This window comes from Pipistrellus kuhlii, unplaced genomic scaffold, assembly GCF_014108245.1.
Source record: "Pipistrellus kuhlii isolate mPipKuh1 unplaced genomic scaffold, mPipKuh1.p scaffold_m20_p_11, whole genome shotgun sequence".
NCBI classification, from domain to species: Eukaryota; Metazoa; Chordata; class Mammalia; order Chiroptera; family Vespertilionidae; genus Pipistrellus; species Pipistrellus kuhlii.
Window position 1 is genome coordinate 25,472,949 of NW_023425416.1, and position 27,515 is coordinate 25,500,463.

At 35.2% G+C, this 27,515-nt stretch overlaps 2 protein-coding genes across 11 annotated transcripts in view; both read left to right on the plus strand.

The window, feature by feature from the left end:
* PIK3CB (phosphatidylinositol-4,5-bisphosphate 3-kinase catalytic subunit beta) overlaps nucleotides 1–27,515 on the plus strand; it is a 105,135-nt gene that overhangs the window by 37,883 nt on the left and 39,737 nt on the right. For 7 of the 10 annotated variants that reach the window (XM_036431299.2, XM_045579246.1, XM_036431302.2 and 4 more), the window contains 7 exons: nucleotides 9,766–9,952; nucleotides 10,451–10,676; nucleotides 13,957–14,180; nucleotides 18,837–19,016; nucleotides 22,029–22,196; nucleotides 23,304–23,381; nucleotides 27,085–27,336. In XM_036431299.2, coding sequence (XP_036287192.1) covers nucleotides 9,782–9,952; nucleotides 10,451–10,676; nucleotides 13,957–14,180; nucleotides 18,837–19,016; nucleotides 22,029–22,196; nucleotides 23,304–23,381; nucleotides 27,085–27,336 — 1,299 coding nt within the window. In that variant the 5' untranslated portion in view covers nucleotides 9,766–9,781. Of the gene's footprint in view, nucleotides 1–5,993; nucleotides 6,044–9,765; nucleotides 9,953–10,450; nucleotides 10,677–13,956; nucleotides 14,181–18,836; nucleotides 19,017–22,028; nucleotides 22,197–23,303; nucleotides 23,382–27,084; nucleotides 27,337–27,515 lie in introns of all 10 variants that reach the window. The other 3 variants (XM_045579244.1, XM_045579247.1, XM_036431301.2) reach the window with 3 other exon arrangements.
* Nucleotides 16,910–17,399, plus strand: LOC118715295 (60S ribosomal protein L23a-like). The gene has a single exon (XM_036431337.2). The coding sequence runs from the start codon at nucleotides 16,913–16,915 to the stop codon at nucleotides 17,381–17,383; it is 471 nt and encodes a 156-aa protein (XP_036287230.1). The 5' UTR covers nucleotides 16,910–16,912; the 3' UTR covers nucleotides 17,384–17,399.

Sequence of the window (27,515 nt, forward strand, 5' to 3'; positions counted from 1 at the left end):
TATATATATCAATATCAAGATATATATCAATATATATATATCTTGATATATATATATATATGTATATATATATATCAATATATATATATAGCAAAGTTTTAGTAGTTAGTTTATGTGTGCTATGAGATGAAAAAGGTTGAAAATTGCTGTTCCAAATCATGTAACTCCCAGTACTTATTCTATGGTGTTCTGGTCCTTGTGGTAGGCAGAGCAGTTTGGCAGTGAGGGGGATTTCATGGCAGCAAAACTGTGGTGCTACCTAACCTTTAAGGTCAAGTCTCCTGATTTTCCACACCTCTTCCTGAAATTTCCATTATTTCATCCTCATCTCTTGTGGTTGAGGCTCTGTGGGGTTGAGGTGGAAAATGGTCATATAAGCCTTCACTATCTTTCTCTGTTTTATTTCTCCCCCACCCACCAGCAGTCTAAGAAGGAGCATCATCCAAATAAACAGAACAGTCATACCTCCCACTTGTCTTTCTCAGCTGACCTAAGTGCTCTGGTGCAGGATGAGTTGCAAAGGGCTCCATGTTTTATTTTTATAATCCAATCTTTTCCCAAACTATGGTGTGATATGGTATCTTAAACAGAGTCCTTAATAAATATTTATTGACTTGAAGTCTAATAATTTTTCTTCCTTTCTCTGTTAATCAAGTACTAGCACTGAGATGACACTATCAGCCAGCCTCTCTTGACTTACTGTGTCCTCTAGAGCAGTGTTTTTCAACCTTTTTTGGGCAAAGGCACACTTGTTTCATGAAAAAAATCACGAGGCACACCACCATTAGAAAATGTTAAAAAATTTAACTCTGTGCCTATGTTGACTATATATAAAGTAATTCTCTTGAATAGGAATCAAACACAAAGAAAGTATTTTATAATTACTTTATTATGAAATATTAAGTAAACAAAATAGTGAAAAATTATAAAATTCTTGTCTTGTCTGCACCTACGGCACACCAGGCAACATCTAGTGTGCCGCGGAACAGCGGTTGAAAAACACTGCTCTAGAGAATAGGCAGTGAAAGAAGAGTTGGCACCAAGGACGAATTTCCCTACTCTTGGTTGTTAAATTTTCAGTTTATGTCAGTAGTGAAGGGATAATAAAAAATACACACAGAAGCATTTGTCATTTATGGCCGGATAGCTTAGGAGGAACATTGGTCTCCATATAAAAGCTATAAAACAAACAGATACTTGCATAGACCAACTTAAACCAGCATGCAAAGGAGTAATCCTGAAATAGCTTGGGAGAAATGCCAGCCTTTTGGGATGCTCTGTTAATTTTTATATATCATAACTTATTTTAAACACGACAGCACACAGAAATAACTAAAAGGTTCAGAGTCTGGAATTGTGCCTTTTCTACAGCTGTAAGCTATTTAGAATTCTGCTCATGTTACTGTTTGCCATCCAGATGGCTTTCTGGCACTGGTTCAGTTCCTAGATGTGAAGGCTGCCGGTTATTTACTCACCAGTATCACCACACTCTTGTATAATTTGACTTATGACTCACAATGCTTACATGTGGGTACCCTTTACTATACAGTCATTCCTGATTGTCATAATGTCACTTGTTATAAACATGTTCCAGAATTGATTGGACACCAGTTCCGAATGAAGGTTTGTTGACATTCAAAAGAACACGCTGGTTAGTCTGTTGGTTCCATTGCCACTGGAGTGAGAAACAGAAACAGTCATCCAGACAATGAAACTTCTGTCTGAAATATTTATGTGCATGATAGATACAAAGTGTATCCAGTAAACCAGAATTATTTGCTTTACTTTTTTTACTATTAACTAAAGTGATTAAAATGCAAAAAGAGCTTACCATAGAAATCAGTATTGCGGTGAGAGGCTAGGGAGGGGGAGGGGGTTGCTATTTAAAAAGAACACCCTAAAGATGCAGAGAGTGTTGTCTCCCTCCCTCCCTCCCTCCCTCCCTCCCTTCCTCCCTCCCTTCCTCCCTCCCTTCCTCCCTTCCTTCCTTCGTGTCCCTCCTTCCCTTCCTTCTTTTTTTAAGTCCTCACCCAAGGATATGTTTTGATTGATTTTTGAGAGAGAGGAAGGGGGAAAGAGAAATATCAATTGGTTGCCTTCCGTACACGCCCCAACTGGGGATTGAACCCGCAACCTAGGCATGTTCCCTGACTGGGAATCAAACCTAAAGCCTTTGGGTGTACGGGACGGCACTCCAACCAACTGAGCCACCCAGCCAGGGCAGTGCTGTATTTCTTGACCTGGACTGTGGTTTGCTTTATAATAGGTGCTGCTTTTTAATAATTTTGTTTGGTACTTTTTAACTTATGTGTTATTTTAAACAATAAAAATGTTTTAAAATATAGTATACTTGCCTATCATGTAGGTCACATACTTTGTAATAGATGTTAGTAGTAAGTCTTTGTCCTGTTAATTTTTATCTATTTAGGAAAATACCCATTTTTGCCCTAAAATATGGTTATGGTCAAATAGTGATTGAAATAGGTTTAGCAGTTAGTTCCCCTTTCCACAATACTACTCATTTCAGTTTCAGGAAGAGAAGGAACAGGTTGAGGAGAGAATATAGTGGGGATGAAATATATCTTTCTTAGTTGTATATACCCCAACAGAATAATCATCTTTTGTTGTTGGTAAGCAATATGAAAGAAAATTAGAATACTGAAAAAATTGATTAGCATTAATTAATAAAAAGCCAAATATTCTAACTCAAGTTAATGTAAGTAATTTAAAATAGAATATTTTATAACACCAAAGTAATACAAAGGATTGTAAGAATATATTATGAACAACTATATGCCAACAAATTGGACATTCTGGATGAAATGGATAAATTTAAATTTATACATATAATCTTCCAAAACTAAATCAGGAAGAATCAGAGAATCTGAATAGATAGATTAAAACTAATGAAATTGAAGTAGTAATAATAAAGAAACTTCCAACAAACAAAAGTCCTGGACTGGATAGCTTTATAGGTGAAGTTTTTCCAAACATTCAAAGAACTAACAGCAAACTATCTTTTTAAACTTGAAATAAATTCAAAAAGAGGGAAGATTCCCAAGCTAATTTTATAAGGCCAGCATCCTAATTCCAAAACCAGATAAGGACATGACAAAGAAAGAAAATTTAGGTTAATATCCCTAATGAACATAGGTGCTGAAATCCTCAGCAAAGTATTAGCAAATCGAATCCAGCAATACATTGAAAAGATCATACACCATGATCAAGTGGGATTTATTCCAGGGATACAGGGTTGGTGTAGTATTTGCAAAACAATAAATGTGATATATCAAATAAATAAAATAAATGATAAAGACCATATGATCATATCCATAGATGCAGAAAAAGCATTTGATAAATCCAATACCCATTTATGATAAAAACTGAGCAAATTGGGAATAGAGGGAACATACCTCAGCCTAATAAAGGCCATATATGACAAGCCCACAGCCAACATCATACTCAATAGGCAAAAACTACAAGTGCTCCCCTTTAGATCAGGAATAAGTGTCTTTTTGAAATTTATGTGCTTTATTTTATCACAAGGAGAATTATTTTCAAAGCAAATATTCTTTAATTTTCAAAGCAAATATTCAATTTATTTACATAGAATATTTTAACATATTGAAAGTTACAAAGCCTAAGATAAGCAAACCAACAGGTCAGTAACTCAGAATTCTAACATTTTTACATATTATTCATTACAAAATGCAAAAAGACCATTAATATTTAAGTAGAATGACCTCTAACCTATTATATAAATTACAATACTATGACCAAACACATATAGAAACACAGATTCCATTAAATATTTTAAAAGTTTGATTTTACACATAATTAGAGAAATGCAAATTAACCCAAGAACTTGATTACAATCCTATTAATGGATGCTGTATACTAGTACAATTATTAAGTAGTGGGAATACAGATTGCTAAAAGTTATGTATAAAGAATTTTATACCAGTGATTCTAAACCCTGTTAGACCAAAAGCCCCCCTTTTTTATAGTATTTTTTTGTAACACTTGTTGGTGCAAAGCTGACACCAGAATTTGCCAAAGGGAACGTTAAGCTAGCCTGGAGCATATCAGTGCTTACAGCTGCGAAGGGCCCATGGAAAAGTTACCTTTTCCCATCATTGATGATAGGAACTGGGATCTCACTGTCCTATGGGGCATGCTGGGCCCAGAAGAGGACAAAAAGGGCATGCCTGTGATGGCACACTGAAGCTGTCTATCCTTTACCCAACTATCACTGGCAGGAACTTTGAACAGATTCTTGGAGTAGTTCTTTCTCCAACTGACTGCAGAAAAGAGAGTTGCCATCCTAGGTGATTGGGAAGTTGGAGACAGTGTGACGGTCCTTCCAACCATCCTGAAGAGGAAGCCAAGAAACCTTTTTCTGAAGGATTTTTCACCAAAGAGCTCCCATTTGGCAAGAAATACCTGGGCTACATGCTCCATTAGTAGGTCTCCTCGAGAAGCTGATGCCTAATATGCTCACTTGGCACAGTGAGCTAGAGGGTGCCAGCTGTCAATCAAGTGTTATACAGCAATTCCATAAGTACATCCTACTGTGATCACAGCCACAGTCTTTAGGTTGCTGTACTTTTGGCTAATTAAATGAAAATGGCATTAAAAATAGATAAACTCTAACCTGAGTCTTTCATTTGGAGATTGGTATTCCTTTAGTGAGCAAAGAGAGCATGGTTAGCTGTAAAGCTAAAGGATTAAACTTTAATTTATAATGCATTTTGAGATGGTACCTTTGTTCTCCCTGCATGATCTACAATAATAATCTGCTTTTTGTTGATACCAAAAAAATGCTTGATAGTGCAACACATTTTTGGCAATTATTAACTATGCCCTGACCAGGAATTAAACCTGCTACCTTCTGGTGAATGAATGGGATGATACTCTAACCAACTGAGCTACCTGGCTAGGGCCTAAACTATTATTTTTATATTCCCAGCCCTCCTCTTCCTTCCCCTTCTGCAACCACTAGCTTGTTCTCTATATGTCTATATGAATAGATATGTTTCTGTTGTTTTTTTGTTTTTTGTTTTGTTTGTTTGTTTTTGTTAATCCTCACCTGAGGATTAGAAAGAGTGGAAAGGAGGGGGAAAGATAGAGAGAGAAATATCAATTGGTTGCTTTCCACATGCACCCTGACCAAGTCTGAGATTGAGCCTGCAACCAAGGTACTTGTCTTTGACTGGCATTGAACCTGGGACCCTTCAGTCCTCGGACCCATGCTCTATCCACTGAGCCAAACCAGCTAGGGCTGATTTGTTCATTCGTTTAAAAAAAAAAAAAAATATATATATATATATATATATATATATTTATATATTCCACATATAAGATAGATAATATGCTGTTTACCCTCCAGGTCTACCTATTTTGTTCCAAATGGCAAGCTTTTATTTTCTTATTTCTGAATAATATTTTATTATTAATACATGGTGTACATGATAATGCTCCAACCAACAGAGCCCCCTGGTCAGGGCGTGACATCTAGTCTTTATTTGCCTGGCAGTTTGGCAAAGGCAGGTGGAGCCATGCAGAAGTTTCTGGAGCCTTGGGCACCAGCTTGCTTGCCTGGAGTTAGCTCCAGGGAGGGAGGACCGATGTGTGTGTGACATCATTTTGTTCATGCTTGTTTTCTGTGTTTAGAAGCAAAAGGCTTTGTGTAGCTGGGAATGTGCTATAATCATCTAGCAGGTAGGCCAAAGTACCAGAAGAGAATGCAGTCTACCATATCTAAGTGGGGGAGAACTAAAGTGGCCCTCCCTTATACTCCTCCACCCTAGAGAGTTCCTTCTGTATTCTGTCTCTTTCTCTCATTTACTGTTCAAAAGCTATTCATTCAGCCCTTAGTTGTCTCGTAGGAATACTTGCTCTCCATATATATGTACTAGTATATTTGAAAAGAACAAGATTAATGTACTCCTATGCCGTGGCCATCTTGAACTCATAGTATTTATTTTTTTTAGTTAATGGAAATTCAGGAAGTTTCAGTGACTTGCCAAAATTCACATACAGGGTAAGTAGTTCAGATTAGATGTAATAATTTTTTATTATGAAAAATTACAAGTGTACACAAAAGCAGAGGAGTAATAGAATGTACTTCTCATCACCCAGCTTCAGCAAGTATCAACATTTTGCTTTTCTTGTTGCATCTAGCCCTCTCATTAAAAATAATAATAACTTTAAAAAAGCTTTATTGAGGTATAATTAATATATAATGAAGTACACATATTTAAAGTACATAACTTGACATATTTGATGCATTATAGAACTTGCAAGCACAACACAATCAAGATAATAAACACAACACATTCAGCACTACCAATAATTTTCTTGTGTTCCTTTGTATTCCTCCCTCCCTGCTTCTCCCACTCACTTCCCCACACAAGTTAGCCACTAATCTGGTACTATAGTTTAGTGTACATTTTCTGGAATTTTATGTAAATGGAATTCATTGAGTATGTACTCTTTGTCAAGCTTTTTTCAGTCAGCATAATTCTTTTGAGATTCATCCATAATACTGAATATATTAGTGTGTGTGTGTGTGTGTGTTTTACTGTGTAGTACTCCATTGTATGAATATGTCACAATTAAAAAAAGTCACAATTTTTTTATTCATTTATCTGTTGATGGACATTTGAATTATTTCCAATTTTTGGATAGTATAGGTAAGGCTTCTGTGAACAATTGTATGAATATGTGTCTTCATTATTTCTATTTTTAACTTATATTTAGTAGTGGGATAATAAATTATATAGTAGATATATGTTCAGAAACTGCCAATAGTGTTTGAGAATTCTAGTTCCCTCTGAATCTTTTCTAATACTTGGAATGATTGATCTTTCTTAATTTTAGATTTTGGAATAAGTCTGTAGTGGTATCTTGTACTTTGCACTGACTAATGATATTGAGCCCTTTTGCCATCTACATATCTGCTTTGATGGTGTCTGTTCAAATATTTTGCCAAAGTTTAAAAACTGAGGTGTTTGTTTTCTTATTATTGTATGTTGAGTTCTTTATGTATTCTGTATATAAGCCCTTAATATGATTTGCAAGCATTTTCTCCCAGCCTGTGACTTTTAAAAAAAAAATATTTTTTTTTATTGATTACAGAGAGGAAGTGAGGGGGAGAGAGATAGAAACATCAGTGATGAGAGAGAATTATCGATCTGTTGCGTACTGCACACCCCACATTGGGGGGTTGATCCCATAAACCAAGCATGTGCCCCAACAGAGAATCCAACTGTCATCATAGGTCAACGCACTGAGCCACACTGGCCAGGCAATCTTTTGATATTATGAATAATTGTATCTAAAGTCACAAGTTTTCAGTTTTGATGATGTTTATCAATTTTTAAAACTTATAAATTCTGCTTTTGGTGTCATATAAGGAATCTTTGCTTAATCCAAAATCACAATATTTTTCCTTATTCTTGAGGTTTTTGGTTTTGGAACCATTTGGTCCTATGGCCCATTTTGAGTTCATTTTTATTTTTGGCTTAAGATAGGAATCGAGGTTCATTTTCTTAGTATATGGATGTTCAGTTATTACTGCACCATTTGCTGAAAATATTTTTTTCATCATCTTATCTTTATACAAACTTTTGAAACCAGCTGTCCATTCACCTTTGAAAAAAAAAATAGAATGATTTAAAGCAAATGCCAACATAATGCTATTTACACCTACATGTACTGCCATTATGCATCTCTAATGGATAGCACTGATTTTTAGAAACATAACATTCCAGTATTATATGTCACAAACTTAACAGGATTTATTCAATATCATCTAGTATTCAATCCATATTTAAATTTTCTAGGTTGTTTGAAAGATAGTTTTTTTTATGGAGGATCTGTTCAAATCAACATTGAATTTGACTATGTCTCCTAAGTATTCTTTTATTATTTTAACAGTCCTCCCACCAGCCTTTTCCTTCCTGTTATTAATTAGTTTGCTTTCTTGTTATTATTTTACTGATGATCCAGCATTTTGGACACTACTTACTGATTGCTTCCTTGATTGTTTAACTTTCTCCTCTATTTCCCCTAGTTTCTATAAACTGGTAGATATATCAAATTTGGAACTTCATTAGATTCAAGTACATTTTTTAAAAAGTCTTAAGTATGTAGTGACTGTGTAGTATTTACTGCTGTAGTACAGGAACAGTCATGTCTGGGTTATTCAGAGAGTTTAGATGTGTCAACCTGAATGATAAAGTTCCACCTGGATTATTCAGAGAATTTAGATGGTGTCAACCTGAATTGTAAAGTTCCCTATTTTTTCACCTTACATTGTAAAGTTCTTTTTAGCATTCATTAATGATCCTTGCCTAAATCCATTATTTCATTAGAGGTTGTAATATGGTGATTTTTCTAATTATATTATTCTTTTTGCATTTATTAGCTAAAATTGTTCTTAAAAACACACACCTTAAACTCATCAATTATGAATTTATAGTATAAACAAGCAGGTAAGTGTGTGGTTTACAGGTCCTCATTTTTTATCAGTTTTCAAAATAATGAGTTGGTTTAAGCAGCCTTCAATGGTGACAAATAAAGGGTTTATTTATTTATTGATATCATTATTAAGTCGCACATTGTATATATTTGATGTGTTTCAATCCACGGATGTCATCATTCTTTTTGATGCTTAAATGTTTTTTAAGTTGGCTCCTGTGTCTTTTATTGTGATACTTTCATACTTTGAATAAAGGGACTTGAACCTAAATAAAGTTTATTTAACTTCAAAGCCAGTGTTCTTCCCACTGTTATTATACCTTCTTTAAGAAAGCTCTTAAAGAATAGATGAGACTTAAATGGCACAGTTGAGGGGGGCACTTGTTAGGATAGGGTTTTGATGCAGGAGTGTCAGCCTCAATGAACATAGGTCTACCAGTAGGAAGGCAAAAGGCACTTGAGGCACGAGGGTCTGGGCTATGAAGTGCTGGGAGGAAAGGAACATAGGCCAGAAACATAGTACCAAGGACTTTGCTAGCTGGGTGGAGGGATTTGATCTTTTTATTTATTTTAATATATTTTATTGATTTTTTACAGAGAGAAATAGAGAGTTAGAAACATCAATGAGAGAGAATCATTGATCAGCTGCCTCTTGCACACCCCCTACTGGGGTTGTACCCGCAACCATGGTACATGCCCTTGACCAGAATTGAATCCGGGACCTTTCGGTCCGCAGGCCGACGCTCTATCCACTGAGCCAAACTGGTTTCGGCGGATTTGGTCTTTTTAATACTTAGGTGGCAGGTCATGGGATTAAATTGATGACATTTTGTTTCTTACATGAGATTGGAAGAAAATTATTTTCGAAAGAAGGCCTCTTGATTGCTGTTTTCATTGGAGTTTGTAAAGAAAAAGTCAGCCAAAGAAGCCAATATCATCTCTGGAAATAATCACTTGTTGAGTGATTGTTAACTTTTTCAGGACCCTATAATCCTTAACTGTTCATCTTTTACATGTGATATTTATGTTGAATTTGAGTCAGTGGGGGGGGGGTGATTGTGTGTGTGTATAATATTTATGTAGTGATAACCAATTTGTATAATATTTATGTAGTGATAACCAAAGTATATTTAAGTATTTTATTTCTGTTGGCTTACTGTTGCTTGATTACATTACTGGCTATGTTAAAACATAAGAACTAATTATGGATTTGTGGGCTTTATCATATTTTAGTATAATATCTGGTTAACTATTCACTAAATTTTATTTACTGATTTCTAGGGCCCCATGGTTATGAATGTGCTTCAATTTCATAATGCCTCCTGCTATGGCAGACATCCTTGACATCTGGGCAGTGGATTCACAGATAGCATCTGATGGCTCCATACCTGTGGATTTCCTTTTGCCCACTGGGATTTATATCCAGTTGGAGGTACCTCGGGAAGCTACCATTTCTACTATTAAACAGGTATGATAATACTATTGTAGAATTTCTATAAATGTAACTTATTACTATAACACTTAAGGGAACATGTTCTTCTATTATGGAAAGTATAATGTAAACCAAAGGATAAATTTGAGGGACTTTAACCTTCAGCTCATGACATTTAAAAATTTTGATTCGTGCTTTATCTCTTATAAACATTTAAATCATCCTCATTCTTATTCTCACATTTAATTAAACCCAAGACCCTTCTGTGCACAGGCCAATCCTCTAACCAATGAGTAACACCAGTTAGGGCTCTCGCAATTTTTTATTTTAAAGAAACACACCTTAATATGTCTTTGATAGCTTTCCATATTTCTGTTTTATATTTATAGTTCTTTAATGTTCTACAATTTATTTAACCAATCTCTTACTGCTAAACATTTGTTTTCAGTTTTTGGAATAGTGCTGCAGTGAGTATCCTTGTAGATGCTCTTAAGCAAGTGCCATTTCAGAAAATGTCTTATTTTTATCCTGCAGATGTTGTGGACACAGATTAATAATTACCCAATGTTTAACCTCCTTATGGAAATTGACTCCTATATGTTTGCATGTGTGAATCAAACTGCTGTATATGAGGAGCTCGAAGATGAAACAAGAAGACTCTGTGATGTCAGACCTTTTCTTCCAGTTCTCAAATTAGTGACTAGAAGTTGTGACCCAGGGGAAAAATTAGACTCAAAAATTGGAGTCCTTATAGGAAAAGGTAATTAAAATTTTTTCTAATATGAATTATTAACATGTTTTTTGTGATATATATTATACAAACACGTAGTAAGTATGATTTAAGACATTGCTTTGCAAAGTGTTGTCCACAGACCAGTGATGGCCTGTAAATTGTTACCAGTTATTGAGACAAGTACAGAAATCAGGAATAAAAACTCCTCTAGCAATGTGATAGTGCCACAATATCCAAGGGCTTAAGTTTCTTTTTCGAGTGACTTATTTTTATTTTATAAAAATACTGTTTTTTTTGACAGGTTGTAGAGAAATATGTTCCTTTGCCTCAGATAGTTTGAGAAGTCCTTTTCTAAGAGACACTGAACTGCTCCTATAGTATGAACATAATTTTTAAAATATATTTTATTGGTTCTTTTTAAAAAATTATCTTTATTGTTGAAAGTATTATAGATGTCCCCCTTTTTTCCCCATGGACACCCCCCCCATCTTGCCCCTACTCCCCCATGAACATAATTTATATAGAACTGTAGGCCCAGTGCATGAAAATTCATGCACTGGAGGGGGGGTGGGGGGTCCTTCAGCCTAGCCTGCTCCCTCTCACAGTCCGGGAGCCCTCAGGGGCAGGAGACGACCCGGTGATCAGGGAAAGGTGATACCCCATCACACTACTGCACCTGCCACTGCTGGCAGTGCAAGCTTCAGCCAGCCCTAGTTACCTGAGCCTCAGGCAGCCCTGGGCAGCTGGGCAATGGCCATTTGTGGCTTGCCTGCACCTCGGGCCATCCCTGGGTGGCTGGGCAGCTGCCATCCAAGGCTTGCCTGCACCTTGGGGGCTGGGGGTCTGACGGGACTGGGGGACTCTGGAGGCAGGTGAGCAGAACAGCCAGGCTCACCTGGGGGTAGGCCCAGCCTTGCTGCGCACCTGCCACTCAGTGGGGCTGAGGGGACTGGGCCCCACCATCTTGTGGCTGTGGGCACCTCCTTCTTTGATGGTGTGGCAGTCAGTTAGCATAGTCCCTCCTTATTGGCTGTGGGCGCCGCCATTTTGCAACATTGTGAAGGTCAATTAGCATATTACCTCTTTATTAGATAGAATTCTCTATGCCCACCAAGACTTTAAGCTGATAAGTTTTCATAAGTAACCCATATTGACAAATTTTACTCCATACCTAAAATTATTTTTAAGAAGTTAATTTTGTAGTGAGTCAAGATACAGCATGTCTATAGTATTCTTTGCAAATTAATTTCAGGGGAGAATTGTTAGTAACAAAATAAAAAAACAAGTACAAATCTCTCTTCTGTAGTAATCTCAGAGGCCAGTATTTACTATCAATATCCTATTCCCTTAGACAAGATACCAATATGAAGTGAGTACCATAGGGTAATTGAGGAAGAGACTTGGAAGTTTAAATACAAAACCAAAAAATCTACTGGAGATTATTGGATCTGCATTGGCTACCTATATTAATCAAATTTAATATTAGAGTATAATATAGTACCATCTCAAGAACCATCCCATTTAAAATAGTATTCTTTGATCTTGACCTAAGGTAATTCAGGGTAGACAATAATTATACTGTGAGGCTGACCTCTTCCCTTTGAGTACTTAGAACAGAACCCTGTTGATTTGCTAATGGCATCCTGTTCTTTAAAATGTTTGATTACTTCAGAGGATAGCTTGTTAGCTTCTGGCAATAATCCCCCCACACACACATACACAATTAATAGATATATAATTACATTACCATACAGATTTTTTCTTATATATTAATAGACTTCATAGAAAGCATTCTTTTCTATTTTCTCCAAATGCTCCAAAGATTCTTATAGGTTATTAAATTTTCTTCATTAGCAAAAGTTTTCCGCCGAAACCGGTTTGGCTCAGTGGTAGAGTGTTGGTCTGTGGACTGAAAGGTCCCAGGTTCGATTCCGGTCAAGGGCATGTACATTGGTTGCAGGCACATCCCCGGTAGGGGGTGTGCAAGAGGCAGCTGGTCGATGTTTCTCTCTCATCGACATTTCTAGCTCTCTATCCCTCTCTCCTCCTCTCTATAAAAAAATCAATAAAATATATTTAAAAAAAATAGTTTTCCTTCACTTGAATTGAAGAATATATGGAAAAGTAGAAAGAATTGAAAATTACTTATAATCTTTTATCTTCTAGGATAAGACTATCCACTTGATAATATTTTGATGTATCTAAAACATTTGGTAATCCAAAAGGGTAGCACCACAGAGATAGCTAACTCTCTTTAGAATATAGGTATCTTTTTAAAATTTACCATCTTTTCAACCTTTAGGTTACTGTGTTCCCTTCTGGTCTTGATTTATAAAACATAGGATTCATTAGCTATCATTACCTCTATCCAATCTTGCCAAATTTAATAAGAATATAGGCGAACCAAATATTACATAGGATATATTTATGCTAAAAAACTATTCACTGTTTACCTAAAATTGAAATAGAATTTGGCATACTATTTTTCTTTGGCAAACCTAACTTTACCTTACTACAGCACAGGAAATATGTATATTAGAATTGAATTTCTCTTTCTATAAGCAGTGTATTATATTTCACTCAGAATCATAAAGCTTATTGTATAATTTTATTTTGCAGTATTCCTTGCAATTTAAAAGATCAGCATGTAAGAAGTGTTTTACTGTGTTAAATTAAACAGTTTGTAAACTCTTAACTCTTTATAAATTGTACTTTAGATCTTCAGCATCTCTAGAAAAACTGGTGTTTTGATCATATACACAAATTTAAATGTTAACATTCATTTAAGAAGTTAAATAAGTCTGTTTTAATGTTTTAGAACCAGTTTTCACTTTAAATACCTAACAAGTAAAGTTTTGCAATTGTTGCTTTGTATTTCATGACTACAACCGGGTTTAGTGAGGTCATGCTTCATGGCAAAACAATAAACAATTATTTTAATTTAACTTCAGGAACAAGTTTGTTGCCTCCTCCTCCCCAAAGAAAACAATAGAACCTTTACAGATATAACTGCCTAAAGGGTCTAAAAATACCTTCTTTTAAATATGATGTGCCTGATTATTTTCTTTTTAATTCTAAATTATCATTTATAGAGCAGTTCAACCAGTGAGCCACACCAGCTGGGCTACTTTTAGTATTTTATATGGCTATTCATTGATTTTGTATAATATTTTCCTGCCCAGTTTTGTTTGCTTAATAAAAGTCAATTATATAAGTTTTCATTGAATATATTTTATATTCTCTTATATTTTTTATATTCTCTTTAATATTAGCTACTCAAAATGACTACTTTAAAAAATGTGTTTAGGTTTGCATGAATTTGATGCCTTGAAGGATCCTGAAGTGAATGAATTCCGAATAAAAATGCGTAAATTCAGTGAGGAAAAGATCCAGTCGCTTGTGGGATTGTCTTGGATGGACTGGCTAAAGCAGACATATCCACCAGAGCATGAATCATCCATCCTTGAAAACTTAGAAGATAAACTTTATGGAGGAAAGCTCATTGTGGCTGTGCATTTTGAAAATTGTCAGGTAATTTTATTTTAATAAATAATTTGTAATAAATCTGTGACTTTTACCTAAATACAGCTCCACCCTCAGAGGAGGCTCTTGCTTGCCTAGAAAATTTTTATTCAGAACATTTTTATTTAATTTTTATTTTTATATATTTTTATAGATTTCAGAGAGGAAGGAAGAGTGAGAGAGAAAACATCAATGATAAGAGAGAATCATTGATTGGTTGCCTCCTGCATGCTATACTCTGGGGATCGAGCCTGCAACCTGGGCATGTGCCCTGACTGGGAATCGAACTGCATCCTACTGATTCATAGGTTGACGCTCAACCACGAGCATCACTGGCTGGGCAAGAGTATTTTTAGATTTAGTGTGGAAATATATTTAGGATTATAATAATAATCTAAAGTGATATATCCTTTGCTCATATATGATTTTTTGATGCAGTGGCATGTTAGCAAACTGTACTGTTTTTATATTTTCAATGGGTTATAAAAAAGTAAAGAATTTTAAAGGAATATTAAAAAGAAAAGAAAGAGAATATGTGACAAAGATACATGTCTTCAGAGTCTGGTCCTGTACAGAAAATATTTGCTAACTCCTATTTAGAAAATGTTCTTTAGTGCAGATATTTTTTTTCTTTTCTATAAAATGAAAGGTTTGGCCAAATGATCCCCCCCAAATATTCTTGTATTTGTTAATATGTAAATTAAGTACTGATATGGAGTTGGACATTTCCATGTATGTTTATAAAGTTAATCTGCATCTGAATGTTCTGTGCAATTTTACAAACTGAATTATGCTATTACCTTTGTATTATCATTTTATTATCTAGGGTCAGCCTTAGGATTAGTGTAGAAGTTAAAATAGTTTTATTCTTCAATTACTATGATAACAGTGACAAAAACCATTATCTGTAGCCATTCTATTTTGAGTACTAATACTATGCCTGTATCTATGAAAGGAATTTTAATATATTTACTAGTTCTCACAATCTATGAAGTGAAGTTATTGTCTCCACTTGTATAGTGAAGAAACAGAAAAGAAGAGAAATTTGGTTATTTATGCCAGGCTTCATAACAGGCCAGTGGTAGAACAAGGATTTTATCTTGGTGTTTATGGCTTTATCCAGTCCTACCACCTTTCAAACGGCATGTTATAAGTATTTATTAGGACAAATATGAGAAAAGGACCCTGCCTTCTGGCATTTTACAAAGGAATTTTGTGTAGGAAACAAAAACGATTTACTACTCTATCCAGAGATGTGTTGAGATTAAAGTTCAATTTGAGCCAAGATTAGGATATCATGAGGTGTCAAGATCAAATTTAAAATATTGTTTAGTGAATTCTGCGCTATTGGAAGATCTGGAATAGGGAATTTTACTGTTAAGAGATTATTAGAGTTTAAGTTAAAAACAGTAGAATTTAACTTGAACACAGCCTGGATTTCTAAATCAGTCTGTATTAAAGTACTAGAGGCCCAGTGCACAAATTCGTTGCCACTGAAAGGAAAAATATTAATTAGAAAAAATATTTTAATATTGCTACTTGCCCTTTCTCTATAATAGAAGTGTCAACCAAATTCATGATTGACAATGACAGATTGAAACACATGCATGCAATTGGCGCCAGCACAAGCTTTATACGTATTGTGCATGCATGAGTCAACTTAGCCTTTTATATATAGAGAATAAACTTCCTTAATTAGTCCTGCTGTCTGATTTAGCTCAACTTTTTCCAGCCCAGTGTAGCACCCCAACTTCTCTTTTAGATAATGTCAGCAACACAGTAAATATCAACATGAAGCAGATTATTATTGTAAATCTTGCAGGGAGAATAAAGGGTAAAATATTTAATTACAGCAGTGTAAGACTATGATTTATCAAGTGAGTCTGTGGATCTTAGTTCCTGTGCTATGATGCACAAGACACCAACTCAGAAAATACAGAAGAAAGGGTAAAAATACTGGAGAAAATAGATTGGAAGACCCAGTAGGTTTAGGTCTTAGAAGTTTGAATTTGAGATACCTTGTGGAAAAGGGAGGTGATGTAAATTAACTTAGTGGAAATTACTGCAAAATCAATTTCAGGTCAGTATGGAGAATCTATATATATAAAAGGCTAATACGTTAAAGTGTCCCTCCAGCTGGCCGACTGGTTGCTATGATGCACACTGACTACCAGGGGACAGATGCTCACACTCTATGCAGGAGCCACCTAAAGGATGTACACAGTAATGTGCACTGGCCATTTACAGAGAAACGCAGCGTGGATCTGGCGCCAACAAAGCAACACTCAGCTTCCCCCAAGTGGGACACAGGCCCCATCACCATCCTGGGACAACAGCTCACCAAATCGCAGCTGACGCTGTCATGGTGGGAAAATGTGGCTCACAGCCCAGCCCAGCCCGGAATCGGTGGCTGTGGGCACCGGATAATGACATCAGGTAGCAATGTCCGACTTCCTCTCCCTAGCAACTAGCCTCTTTGGAGTTTATTCACCCAAAAATATGACTTGCTTTATAGCCAGTTGCAAATATTTTACACATTAACCAAATGTTTGTGAAGCATTTTCACATGCCTCATCTCATTTGATCCTTTCAGAAGTCCTGGAGTAGGTAGATAGAAGACTCAGTAGAATCCTATTTTCATTAGCTGGAAAACGGAGATTTAGAAAGTTTAGAAACTTGACCCCACTGAAAAGAAGTAAGAAATGGTGGACCTTGAAAATGACTTCAAGCTTTTCACGAAGATGGCGCTGAAAGCGAAGAAGGAAGCCCCTGCCCCTCCCAAAGCCGAAGCCAAAGCAAAGGCTTTGAAGGCAGAGAAAGCAGTGTTAAAAGGCATCCACAGCCACAAAAAAAAGAAGATCCGCACATCACCCACCTTCCGACGGCCAAAGACACTAAGGCTCCAGAGGCAGCCTAATTATCCTCGGAAGAGCGCACCCAGGAGAAACAAGCTTGACCACTATGCCATCATCAAGTTCCCCCTGACTACCGAGTCGTCCATGAAGAAGACAGAAGACAATAATGCACTTGTGTTCATTGTGGATGTCAAGGCCAACAAGCACCAGATCAAACAGGCTGTGAAGAAGCTCTATGACATTGATGTGGCCAAGGTCAACACCCTGATCAGGCCTGATGGCGAGAAGAAGGCATATGTTCGACTGGCTCCTGACTATGATGCTTTGGATGTTGCCAACAAAATTGGAATCATCTAAACTGAGTCCAGCTGCCTAATTCTAAATATAAAAATTTTACACTGTTAAAAAAAAAGAAAGAAAAAGAAAATGACTTCAAGTTTTCTCACTGTGCAGAATATATTCAAATACTGCTGCAGTTAAACATTTTACCTTTTGTTCTCCCTGTATGATCTACAGTAACTATCTGCTTTCTGTTGATATTTACTGCTGTGTTGCTGACAGTTACCTGAAAGAGAAGTGGGGTGCTTCACTAGGCTGGGAAAAGTTGAACTAAATCAGAAAGCAGATTTAATTAAGCAAGTTTATTCTATATATATAAAAGGCTAGTTGACTCACCCATGCTCAATACATATAAAGCTCTCACTGGCGCCAGTTGCACGCATGTTTTTCTATCTGTTATTGTCAATCGTGAATTTGGTTGACACTTCTATTATAGAGAAAGAGCAAATAACGGTATTAAAATATTCTAACTTCCTTTCAATGTGTACAAATCGATGCACCAGGCCACTAGTGTTCTAATAATCATTGTTGTCCAGGGTAGCAGCTGGCTGCTGTGAGAAAGAGTGAGCTTTCTTATATCTTTGATATATGATCATTTGGTGTGAAATTATTTTGCTATATTATAGAAGGATTCACGTATTATTAAACAATCTTTAATATCTCTACCTTTGGAATTTATGCATAGGTTTAATATTATTTCATCACAACTATATCTCCATTTTTCACTAGTTAAAATTTCTCTGTTTCTTTTTACATGTTTATAAAACCAGACAAAAATTTTAAAGTATGTTTCAATTAGTATAAAGTAAAAATCTCTTCTTACTAGTGACTACATATAACTTTGATTAATACAGACTAAAAACACAGGGTTTGGGGTAACTTTTTAAAAGAAGGATATTTACTGGAAAATGCATGTGATAAACTACCTGAAGATAAATTTTAGTTAAATATTATTAAACTTTAGTTAAATATTTATCCGACTTGTGGAAACTATGGCACACTCTATAGCGTAAGATGAATTGCAAATTAACAGAAATCTTAGCATTTTTGGCATGGACACAGTATATTTAGAAAACAAAGATTTACTGAAATATTAAATCTAAAGGATGTACATATCTGAATATTATGTATGGCTATTTATAATGTAGTAATACGTACAAATGTAAAGAGTGCTTTTATTTTTTTTATTTTTTAATATATTTTATTGATTTTTTTACAGAGAGGAAGGGAGAGAGATAGAGAGCTAGAAACATCCATGAGAGAGAAACATCGACCAGCTGCCTCCTGCACACCCCTTACTGGGGATGTGCCCGCAACCAATGTAAATGCCCTTGACCAAAATCGAACCTTGGACCCTTCAGTCCGCAGACCGACGCTCTACCACTGAGCCAAACCGGTTTCGGCGAGTGTTTTGTTTTTAACACAGATGTTTAATTGTGGTGTTTTGTTTTTTTTCTATCTCTCCCTTTAGGATGTTTTTAGCTTTCAAGTATCTCCTAATATGAATCCTATAAAAATAAATGAATTGGCAATCCAAAAACGTTTGACTATTCATTGGAAGGAGGATGAAGTTAGCCCCTATGACTATGTGCTACAAATCAGTGGGAGAGTAGAATATGTATTTGGTGATCACCCACTAATCCAATTCCAGGTATGAGTGTTAACTTTTAATTCACCAGAGAAGTGTGTGTGTGTATTTAACAATTTGACAATTTAAATTTCTGACATAAAAATGTGTTAACTATAGTCAGCATTTGGAACCTACAAAAAATTACACTCAAATAATAGCCACAATCCTACCTCCCTCCAAGTTGATCATTGTTAACATTTTGGCATGTTTTTGTCATTTTACTCAAAGTTACATGTATTTTTGGCATTATGTGTTTATCCAGAATTTTTTTTTTTTTACAGAGAGGAAGAGAAAGGGAAAGAGAGTTAGAAACATCGATGAGAGAGAGACATAGATCAGCTGCCTCTTGCATACCCCCTCCCAGGGATGTGCCCACAACCAAGGTACCTGCCCTTGATCAGAATCGAACCCGGGACCTTTCAGTCCACAGGTCGACACTCTATCCACTGAGCCAAACCGGTTTTGGCTATCTAGAATGTTTTTATTCTGCTTTTTTGATTGTTTCAGTGTCATAATTTCATATAGTATTATGAATTCTTATTTCATCATATAAACAATGATTTAGATATGAAATATTCTGGGGGGAACAAAAGAAAATATTTCCATTAAATGGCCACTAATTGAATTATATAAAAACTTATTTGCAATTATCTGTTAACTAGGTAAACTAATATTAAAAATTTCCATTAAGTATTATAAAACTTTTCAGTTTAAGCCTAAAATTATATGTGTAATTCCCTCCTTCACCCCTCACCCACTTTTTTGTTACTTCCATATATGGTAGAAATTGTGTTAGAATTAAGTTTCACCATTCTCCAAAAGTCTTTCTTACTTTTCGGTTATTTATTACCATTTAGTCATGAATTCTCTGCTTATATGTGTTATGAAAGGCACTCCAGTGCCTCAGATTATTTTTGGAGTAAAGTGGAGTTTAAATAAGATATGTGCAATGCACTACCTTTTCCCCCACCATATGGTATCCTATTTAAAGGATAGGATCCTAGCTGTGCCTTCAAGGTATTTGAGGATTATTTTTTGAAATTACATTTGGAGACTAAAAAATGATAATTATATTAAGAACAATAAGCTGAGTGCCACGTTGGATAAATAACAAAACTTTAGAGTAATATGTGATCACTTTTATTTTTGTTTTGTTTTAAGAAAGAGGAATACAGGCATGCCAAATATTAAGTGATGTTTGTTTGAGAATGAAGACCTGTGATTTATTAGAAGGAAATAGGGAATTTTACACCTTTGTTTTCAGGTTTTTGGTGTAACCTTCAGTTCTTGTGCTTTAGTAAGTAGGAAGTCTAACAGTGATAACTTCTGTGCACAGCTTTGGGAGCTGTGCATTCTGATAGTAAGTGCTTGAACTTCGGCTCCTAAGAGGAAGAAGGAAGATGTAAAGTGCTTGGTGGGCATAGAAGTACTGCTTTTTTAACTTAACATCTTTTTCTTAATAAGAGGAAGGTATATTGTTTTGCCAAAAAATAGAATTTGTTATTATAAAGAAAAATAAAGCCATGTATACGTTTTTGTACAAGGTCATATTGGAAAGAAAATATACAGTATCAGCAAAGAAATATGAAGGAAATGTAATGATACATCTTTCATAGTGAAAAGTTTTGAATGAATACATTTATCATAAAATCATGTAATTCCACTTATAGGCCATCCTGGAATTTTTTTTTTTTAATTTCAAAATTATATTTTTAGTGGTTCTACATTTGATACAATACATGGAATTACACTTTATATCTGTACTAGAGGCCCGGTACACAAAATTTGTGCACAGGGGTGAGGGGGTGTCCCCCCAGTCCAGCCTGTACTCTCTCACAGTCCAGGACATGCCTCTTATAATCTGGGACTGCTGACTCCTAACCGCTCACCTGCCTGCCTGCCTGCCTGCCTGTTTGCCCCTAACCACTTGCCTGCCTGCCTGAATACCCCCAACCCCTCTGCTGGCCTGCCTGGTCGCCCTTAATCACTTACCTGATTGCCCCTAACCACTCACCTGCCTGCCTGATCACCCCTAACCGCTCACCTGCCTGCCTGATTGCCCCTAACTGCTCTCCTGCCTGCCTGCCTGCCTGCCTGCCTGATCACTTTTAACCTCCTCTACCTCGGCCTCGGCATCTGCAGCTTCGTCAGGAAGGAAGTCTGGAAGATGATTCAGCTGTCCAGGCTAATTAGCATATTAAACTTTTATAGATAAGAAAGTTTTTCTTTTGAGTAATACATTGGATTTCTATTTTTTTTTTTTTTTTAAAGGAATCTTTGGTAATGTGAATAACCACCTCCCTTTTTACATGCCTCTGGAGAGTCACCCTGGTTTCATGGAAATAAAGCAATAATCCCCCCCTTCCCCTCCCAAACAATAATGGTTGCCTGGAACGCTATGCTAAAAAAAGTACCAGGTTTACTGCAGGAATCCATAGGAAAGTGTGAGTGGACAGTTGAGATGACTTAAGAAATGGCCACATAAGTACTACATGCTAACCTTTCTTGACTGATTGGTGAAAGCTTGTACTGTGACATCCATCTAAGATGTTCATGTCCTGTCCTAGAAAGATATGCCTATTGTCAAACTGTCAGGTATTAAGTGCAGAAAAGAGAAAATAAAACATCTAGACTGAGGCATGTGTTTCAAAGTTTAGCCAATAAACAAAACAAAACAAAAAGGCAGGTGGATTTAAATTCAGATCTTAAAGATACTAGATGTATAACTTAACTCTTCGAATTTTTGTTCTTTAATATATTAAATGGGGGATAATTGCTCTAACAGAGTTTTTATGAAGATTACCTATAATGTACAATATAAGAATTGTCTAGCTCAGTTCTTATGTACTTGGATATTCAGTGAATGGTAGTTTTTTTATGGTGTGACTTTATTTCTCATATTCTTGACATTAAGTTGGTTAAGATATACTTTCAAAGTCATTTTAATATAGTATTGTTCAGCTTAATTTTATTCTTTTATTGATTTAAGTATTTGCTTGATTATCCTTACCTATTGTTTCTTGCCACTGTTAGTATATCCGGAACTGTGTAATGAACAGGACCTTGCCTCATTTTATACTTGTGGAATGTTGCAAGATCAAAAAGATGTATGAACAGGAAATGATTGCCATAGAGGCTGCCATAAATCGAAATTCATCTAACCTTCCTCTTCCTTTACCACCAAAGAAACGAATTATTTCTGTAAGTTTTATGAACTTTTGCCAACCCCAGAAGGCATGTGATTTTGTTAAGTTGTACATGGAAGTCTCTCTCACATACACACACTTTTTTTTTCCACTTCTCCTTCTGTGAAAACCAATGCATACAAATCCCTTTCCATTTATAATAATTATGTTTAATTACTATTATTTTTCTTTACCTACTACATATAAATGTAAATATGACATTTATATTTTTGTTGTTCTTTTGATTCCAAATAAAAATGCCATTAAATTAGAGATATTTTTTAGATTAGAGCTGAACATAGGACTTGAGTAATTTGAGACATTGTGGTAGAAAAGTTAGATGTGCAGAATAGTTGATTTACTATTTTATTTCTCTCAGCTTAGCTATGATAGTGTTGTGGTATATATACACTGAATGGCCAGATTATTATGATCTCTGAACGCATAATAATCTGGCCACTCAGTGTGTGTGTGTGTCTGTGTGTGTATTAGAAGCCTGGTGCATGAATTTGCAATGGTGGGGTCTGGCTAGCCTGGCTAGGGAGGGAGACATGGGTGATTGACCGGCCTGCCTGCTGGTTGAACTCCTGGTCAAGGGGACAATTTGCATATTAGCCTTTTATTATATAGGATATACACTGAGTGGCCAGATTATTATGCGTTCAGAGATCATAATAATCTGGCCACTCAGTGTAATTTGCCTATCTTATTGAATACTTTTAGACTTTAATTGTATCAAAAGAAGAAATGTTTGTGTTCATGGGAACAGTTAACACTTTTAAATAGATATTCAGTCTTAACAAATTGTATGAGTAAGATATTATCTATATATTAATTTAGATGTAAATTCTTAATTTATTCAAAGCTTTTAATACTATTTGATTATGATATTTAGCTTTGTGAATCTCTTAGCAATATTGGAATGCTGCTTGTGTTATACTGTGAGAATTAAGTGCTAAAGGTTATGCTTAATTTAACATATGTGACTTTCAGTTGTTAGTTTAGAGGTCTATTTTCATTATTTTGCCAGTGGACATGAGAATTGATTAAATGATTTTATTGTTGGCAAAACATACTCATGTCTTTAATTAAAATATCTTGTACTTATTTCATTCTTTTACAGCATGTTTGGGAAAATAACAACCCTTTCCAAATTGTCTTGGTTAAGGGAAATAAACTTAACACAGAAGAAAGTGTAAAAGTGAGTACTTGCTAAGATTTGAATTTGTCACCTGCTCCATTATTTAAATAACTCACTGATATGCTCAGTAAATGTCACATTGGAAATTAAATTTTACTAGTATTGGTCAATTATTTGAGGGTAGAATATGGCAGTTAATTATAAGACAAGAATTTTTGTTATTAAAAATGGTTTTTTGTTTTAAACTATTTAAATACTTGGTTGGAGATATAATGGATAGATTGACATTTTCCAATATATTATATAAAAGAAATTGCTTTAGAACAGGGATATAGCAAGTGAAATTTAAGTTGAAATTATAGATTATGTGTTTGTATGCAAGCTTACTCTTCTTTCTTGGCCTTGCTTAGAGCTGCACCCAGCCCCCCTTTTTTTCTTTTAAATTTGCTAAGCACAAAATATGTAATACAATTTCCTGCAAGAAAATAGATGACTACATTATAGACCACAAGTTGTTAACACATGGAGATTTATTGCACAGCCCCATACAATTAAGTGAAGACTTAACAAGGCATTTTGTCTCAAAGTAAAAGCATGCATTTTCTCCTATTTTGTTTGGCAGAAAATTAAGTGAACAGTTTTGTGATCCAAGAAAGAGATTCAGTTAGCTTGAGATGTTTGCTGGCATGACAATATATTCAGGAAGCTGGCAAGAGGAGACTCGCAAACTAGATGAAGTGGACTAGGAGACATTTTATGTCCTCTTGCCAAGATTACCTATAGCTTGCTTTTGTAAATGGACATTAAAGATTCTTTGGGTAGCTGTTATTAAAATAAGATTGTGTGGGGTTTTTTCTCTTAGATTTTTAGCTAGATTTGAATTTTTAATGAATGTGTGTATGCCAATTATCCTTTGTTTTCTATTTTAGTGGTAATTTTATTTTTTCCTTTAATTTTTTTAAAATTTTCTTATTATTTTCCAATTGTAAAAGTATAACATTATTGCAACAGGTTAAAAAAAATCCAAACATGATTACAGAAAAAAGTTACTGATTTCTCCTACCTGCCTCTATCATCATATATAACCAGTATTGTGAGTGATTTCCATAATTATATAAATACAATATATACATATAGTTTGGGGATTGAATAGGTTTTGATTGTGTTTGCTGATTGGTTGGTTTGTTAAAAAGGGATGATACTGTATGCATTATTCTACAACCTGATTTATTTACTTTATAATTCATCTTAGACTGTCATAAATAGTCACTAAAGTTCCTTGGGTATTATATTTCTAATGGCAGAAATCACATATAGGCAATTCTTTCCTCAAGTCATATGGATTATTATGTATGTTTGTTATAGTTTTTTTTCCTTGATTTGTATGTAAGGATGTGTAATTTACATTGTAAAAATGGGAATTCTTGTTCTCCCCATTTGTAGTTTATTGTATTTGTCTTCGGTAGGTAATTTATGTTATTTAATTATTGTGTAGTTATTAAATTTCCTACAATCTTCTATTTTATTTCTTCTGCAGAAGACCAAGGAAGCCTTCACTTCCTGCTTTATTTTATGTCTTTGTCAGTGACATTTTATTTCCATAGGTTTTTGCCAACTTCCAACAGATATTTCAAGCTGAATTGATTCTGTTGTTTTTGGTCATGCTCTAAGGCACATGTGTCAAACACAAGGCCCGCGGGCCAAATCCGTCCCGCCAGGCCTTGCAATATGGCCCGCACCGCGCTGTCATCACTGCACTCCGCTGCGTTTCCATCACAATGACAGTTTATGACTGTTCAGTAAACCATTCGGCCCTCGATTTAGGCTGGATTTTAGATTTTGGCCCCTTCTCTGATTGAGTTCGACACCCCTACTCTAAGGAGTAATAGTCTTAATGACACATAAAATGTCTCCTAGTCCACTTCATCTAGTTTGCAAGTCTCCTCTTGCCAGCCCCCTTTATTTTTTCCATTGGGGTTATATTGTTGAATGTAAGTAAGTTAAGGCAATTATGACATGATTTATTTTTATAGATGCCCACCATTCTGTTTAATTGCTACACATGTTAGAAGCTCCAGTACAATGTTGAAAAGAAATCTGAAGGGGGGAAAAAGAAGGGGGTATGCTGCTTTACTTCTTTCCAAACTTTCTGGCTAGGACCTTCAATACATGATGTTAAATGGAAATGAAGAGAGTAGATATATCTGTCAGGATTCTTCAGAGAAACAAAACCAGTAGAATATGTGGTGGGTCAAGGGGGCAGGGGGCGGGGCATGCAGACATGCACATGCAGACACACATTTTTTAAGGAATTAGTTCACATGATTATGAAGTTGATTAAGTCCTGTGATCTGTAGGGATAAAGGCAAACTGGAGATTCAGAGCTCAGAGTTTAATTCTAGTGTGAGTCTGAAGGTTTGAGAACCAGGTGATTGTTTTGAGTAGTTCCTGTTGAAGGCTGGTAGGCTCGAGACCAGGAAGAGCTGATATTTCAGTTCTGACTACAGGAGAAAAGCTGATAAATCACTCAAGCAGGAAGAGTTCTTTCTTACTCTTCCGAGGGTCAGCTTTTTTTCTTTTCTTTCCTATTTTATTCTTCAACAAATTGGATTAGGGTCACCCATTTTAGGAAGGGCAATCTGCTTTAGTCAGCCTACCATTTGAATGTTTATCTCATCTAAAATCCCCAAAGGAACACCCAGAACATTTGGACATCCCAAAGCTTAGTATTCTTAAAGGAAAGTATTCAGTCTTACAACTTTAAGTGTAATGTTAGCTGTACATTTTTCAAGATGCCCAAGCACTTTGAGACTCAGGCTGTATGGGGCTGTTTTGGATCCTTAAGGCATACCAGGGGAGTTTGTCATTGTTTTCTTTACCCATTGAATTCCTTTTAAGATAACGTTTGGTACAAAAGTGCTGGAACCTTTTCCTAAACTCCTGATGAATTCAAACTTCTATCCATTGTGTGTTCTTTAACTGATGCTCAATCTTCCTGAGGTATGTTAGGAAGGAAAATAAAACTTAGAAATTTAGGTTTTGTGTTTTTTCTTTCTACCTTCTATATGATTTTACTGACACCAAATGCCATTTATTGTGCGTTTCATGATAGTGGTCATTGCTTAGAAAAGAACTGTTAAATGATTCTTATAGGCAATTAAAGTTTTCTTTAGAGAATAAAGTAATTATGAAAATGAGAAATTGTGTATCAATATGCTTTCTTATTCCTCTTCGGTCTTGGCTATTAAAAATACTAATATCTGTTTCTCATAGTTTAGATACTTTGAGTATAGCATAAAGGTAGATACAGAGATTTCTTTAAAGTACTGTGTATAAAATCTTTTTAATTTTTCTTACCATATCCTTTATAAACTAAATATGAAAATCTCCAGGCTTTTAATCTAAATTTTGGGGAAATATCATTTACAACATTTTAGAGACATGGATTTGAACAAAGGTTGCTTAAAGCTATGGCTACTCAATCTAGAAACTATTTAAATAAATAGGGAGTAAAACGTGAATCATGATTTTTAACAGTAATACCAAAAATATCATTTTCATTTTTATTCGTACCTTTATTAAATAGAATGAGTTTTAGGTTGATTGTGGACATTTGCTATTATGTCTGTGTTATAAGATCTTAAATTTAGATCACCCACTTGCTTCTTCTCCCTGTATAAGTTTGTTTATTCTCCAAGTTTAGAGGTGCAGCAGTGGTACAGTATTCATGAATCTGTATTTGTTTTTGTCTCCCTCATTACAGGTTCACGTCAGGGCTGGCCTTTTTCATGGTACTGAACTCCTGTGTAAAACCATCGTAAGCTCAGAGATATCAGGGAAAAATGATCATGTTTGGAATGAACCACTGGAATTTGATATTAATACTTGTGACCTGCCACGAATGGCTAGATTATGTTTTGCTGTTTATGCAGTTTTGGATAAAGTGAAAACAAAGAAATCTACTAAAACAATTAACGCTTCTAAATATCAGACCATCAGGAAATCTGGGAAAGTGGTAATTATATACTAACTTCTGAAAATTTTTAATAATTAAGTAACTTAAAGGAATAATATAATGAAATAATTTTAAGTGACATAATTGAGTAATATAAGTGAAATTAATATTTAATATAACTTTGGTCCCCAAGAATAATAAATCTCCTTTTTTTTTTTTATGTCCTCATTCATTTCTCT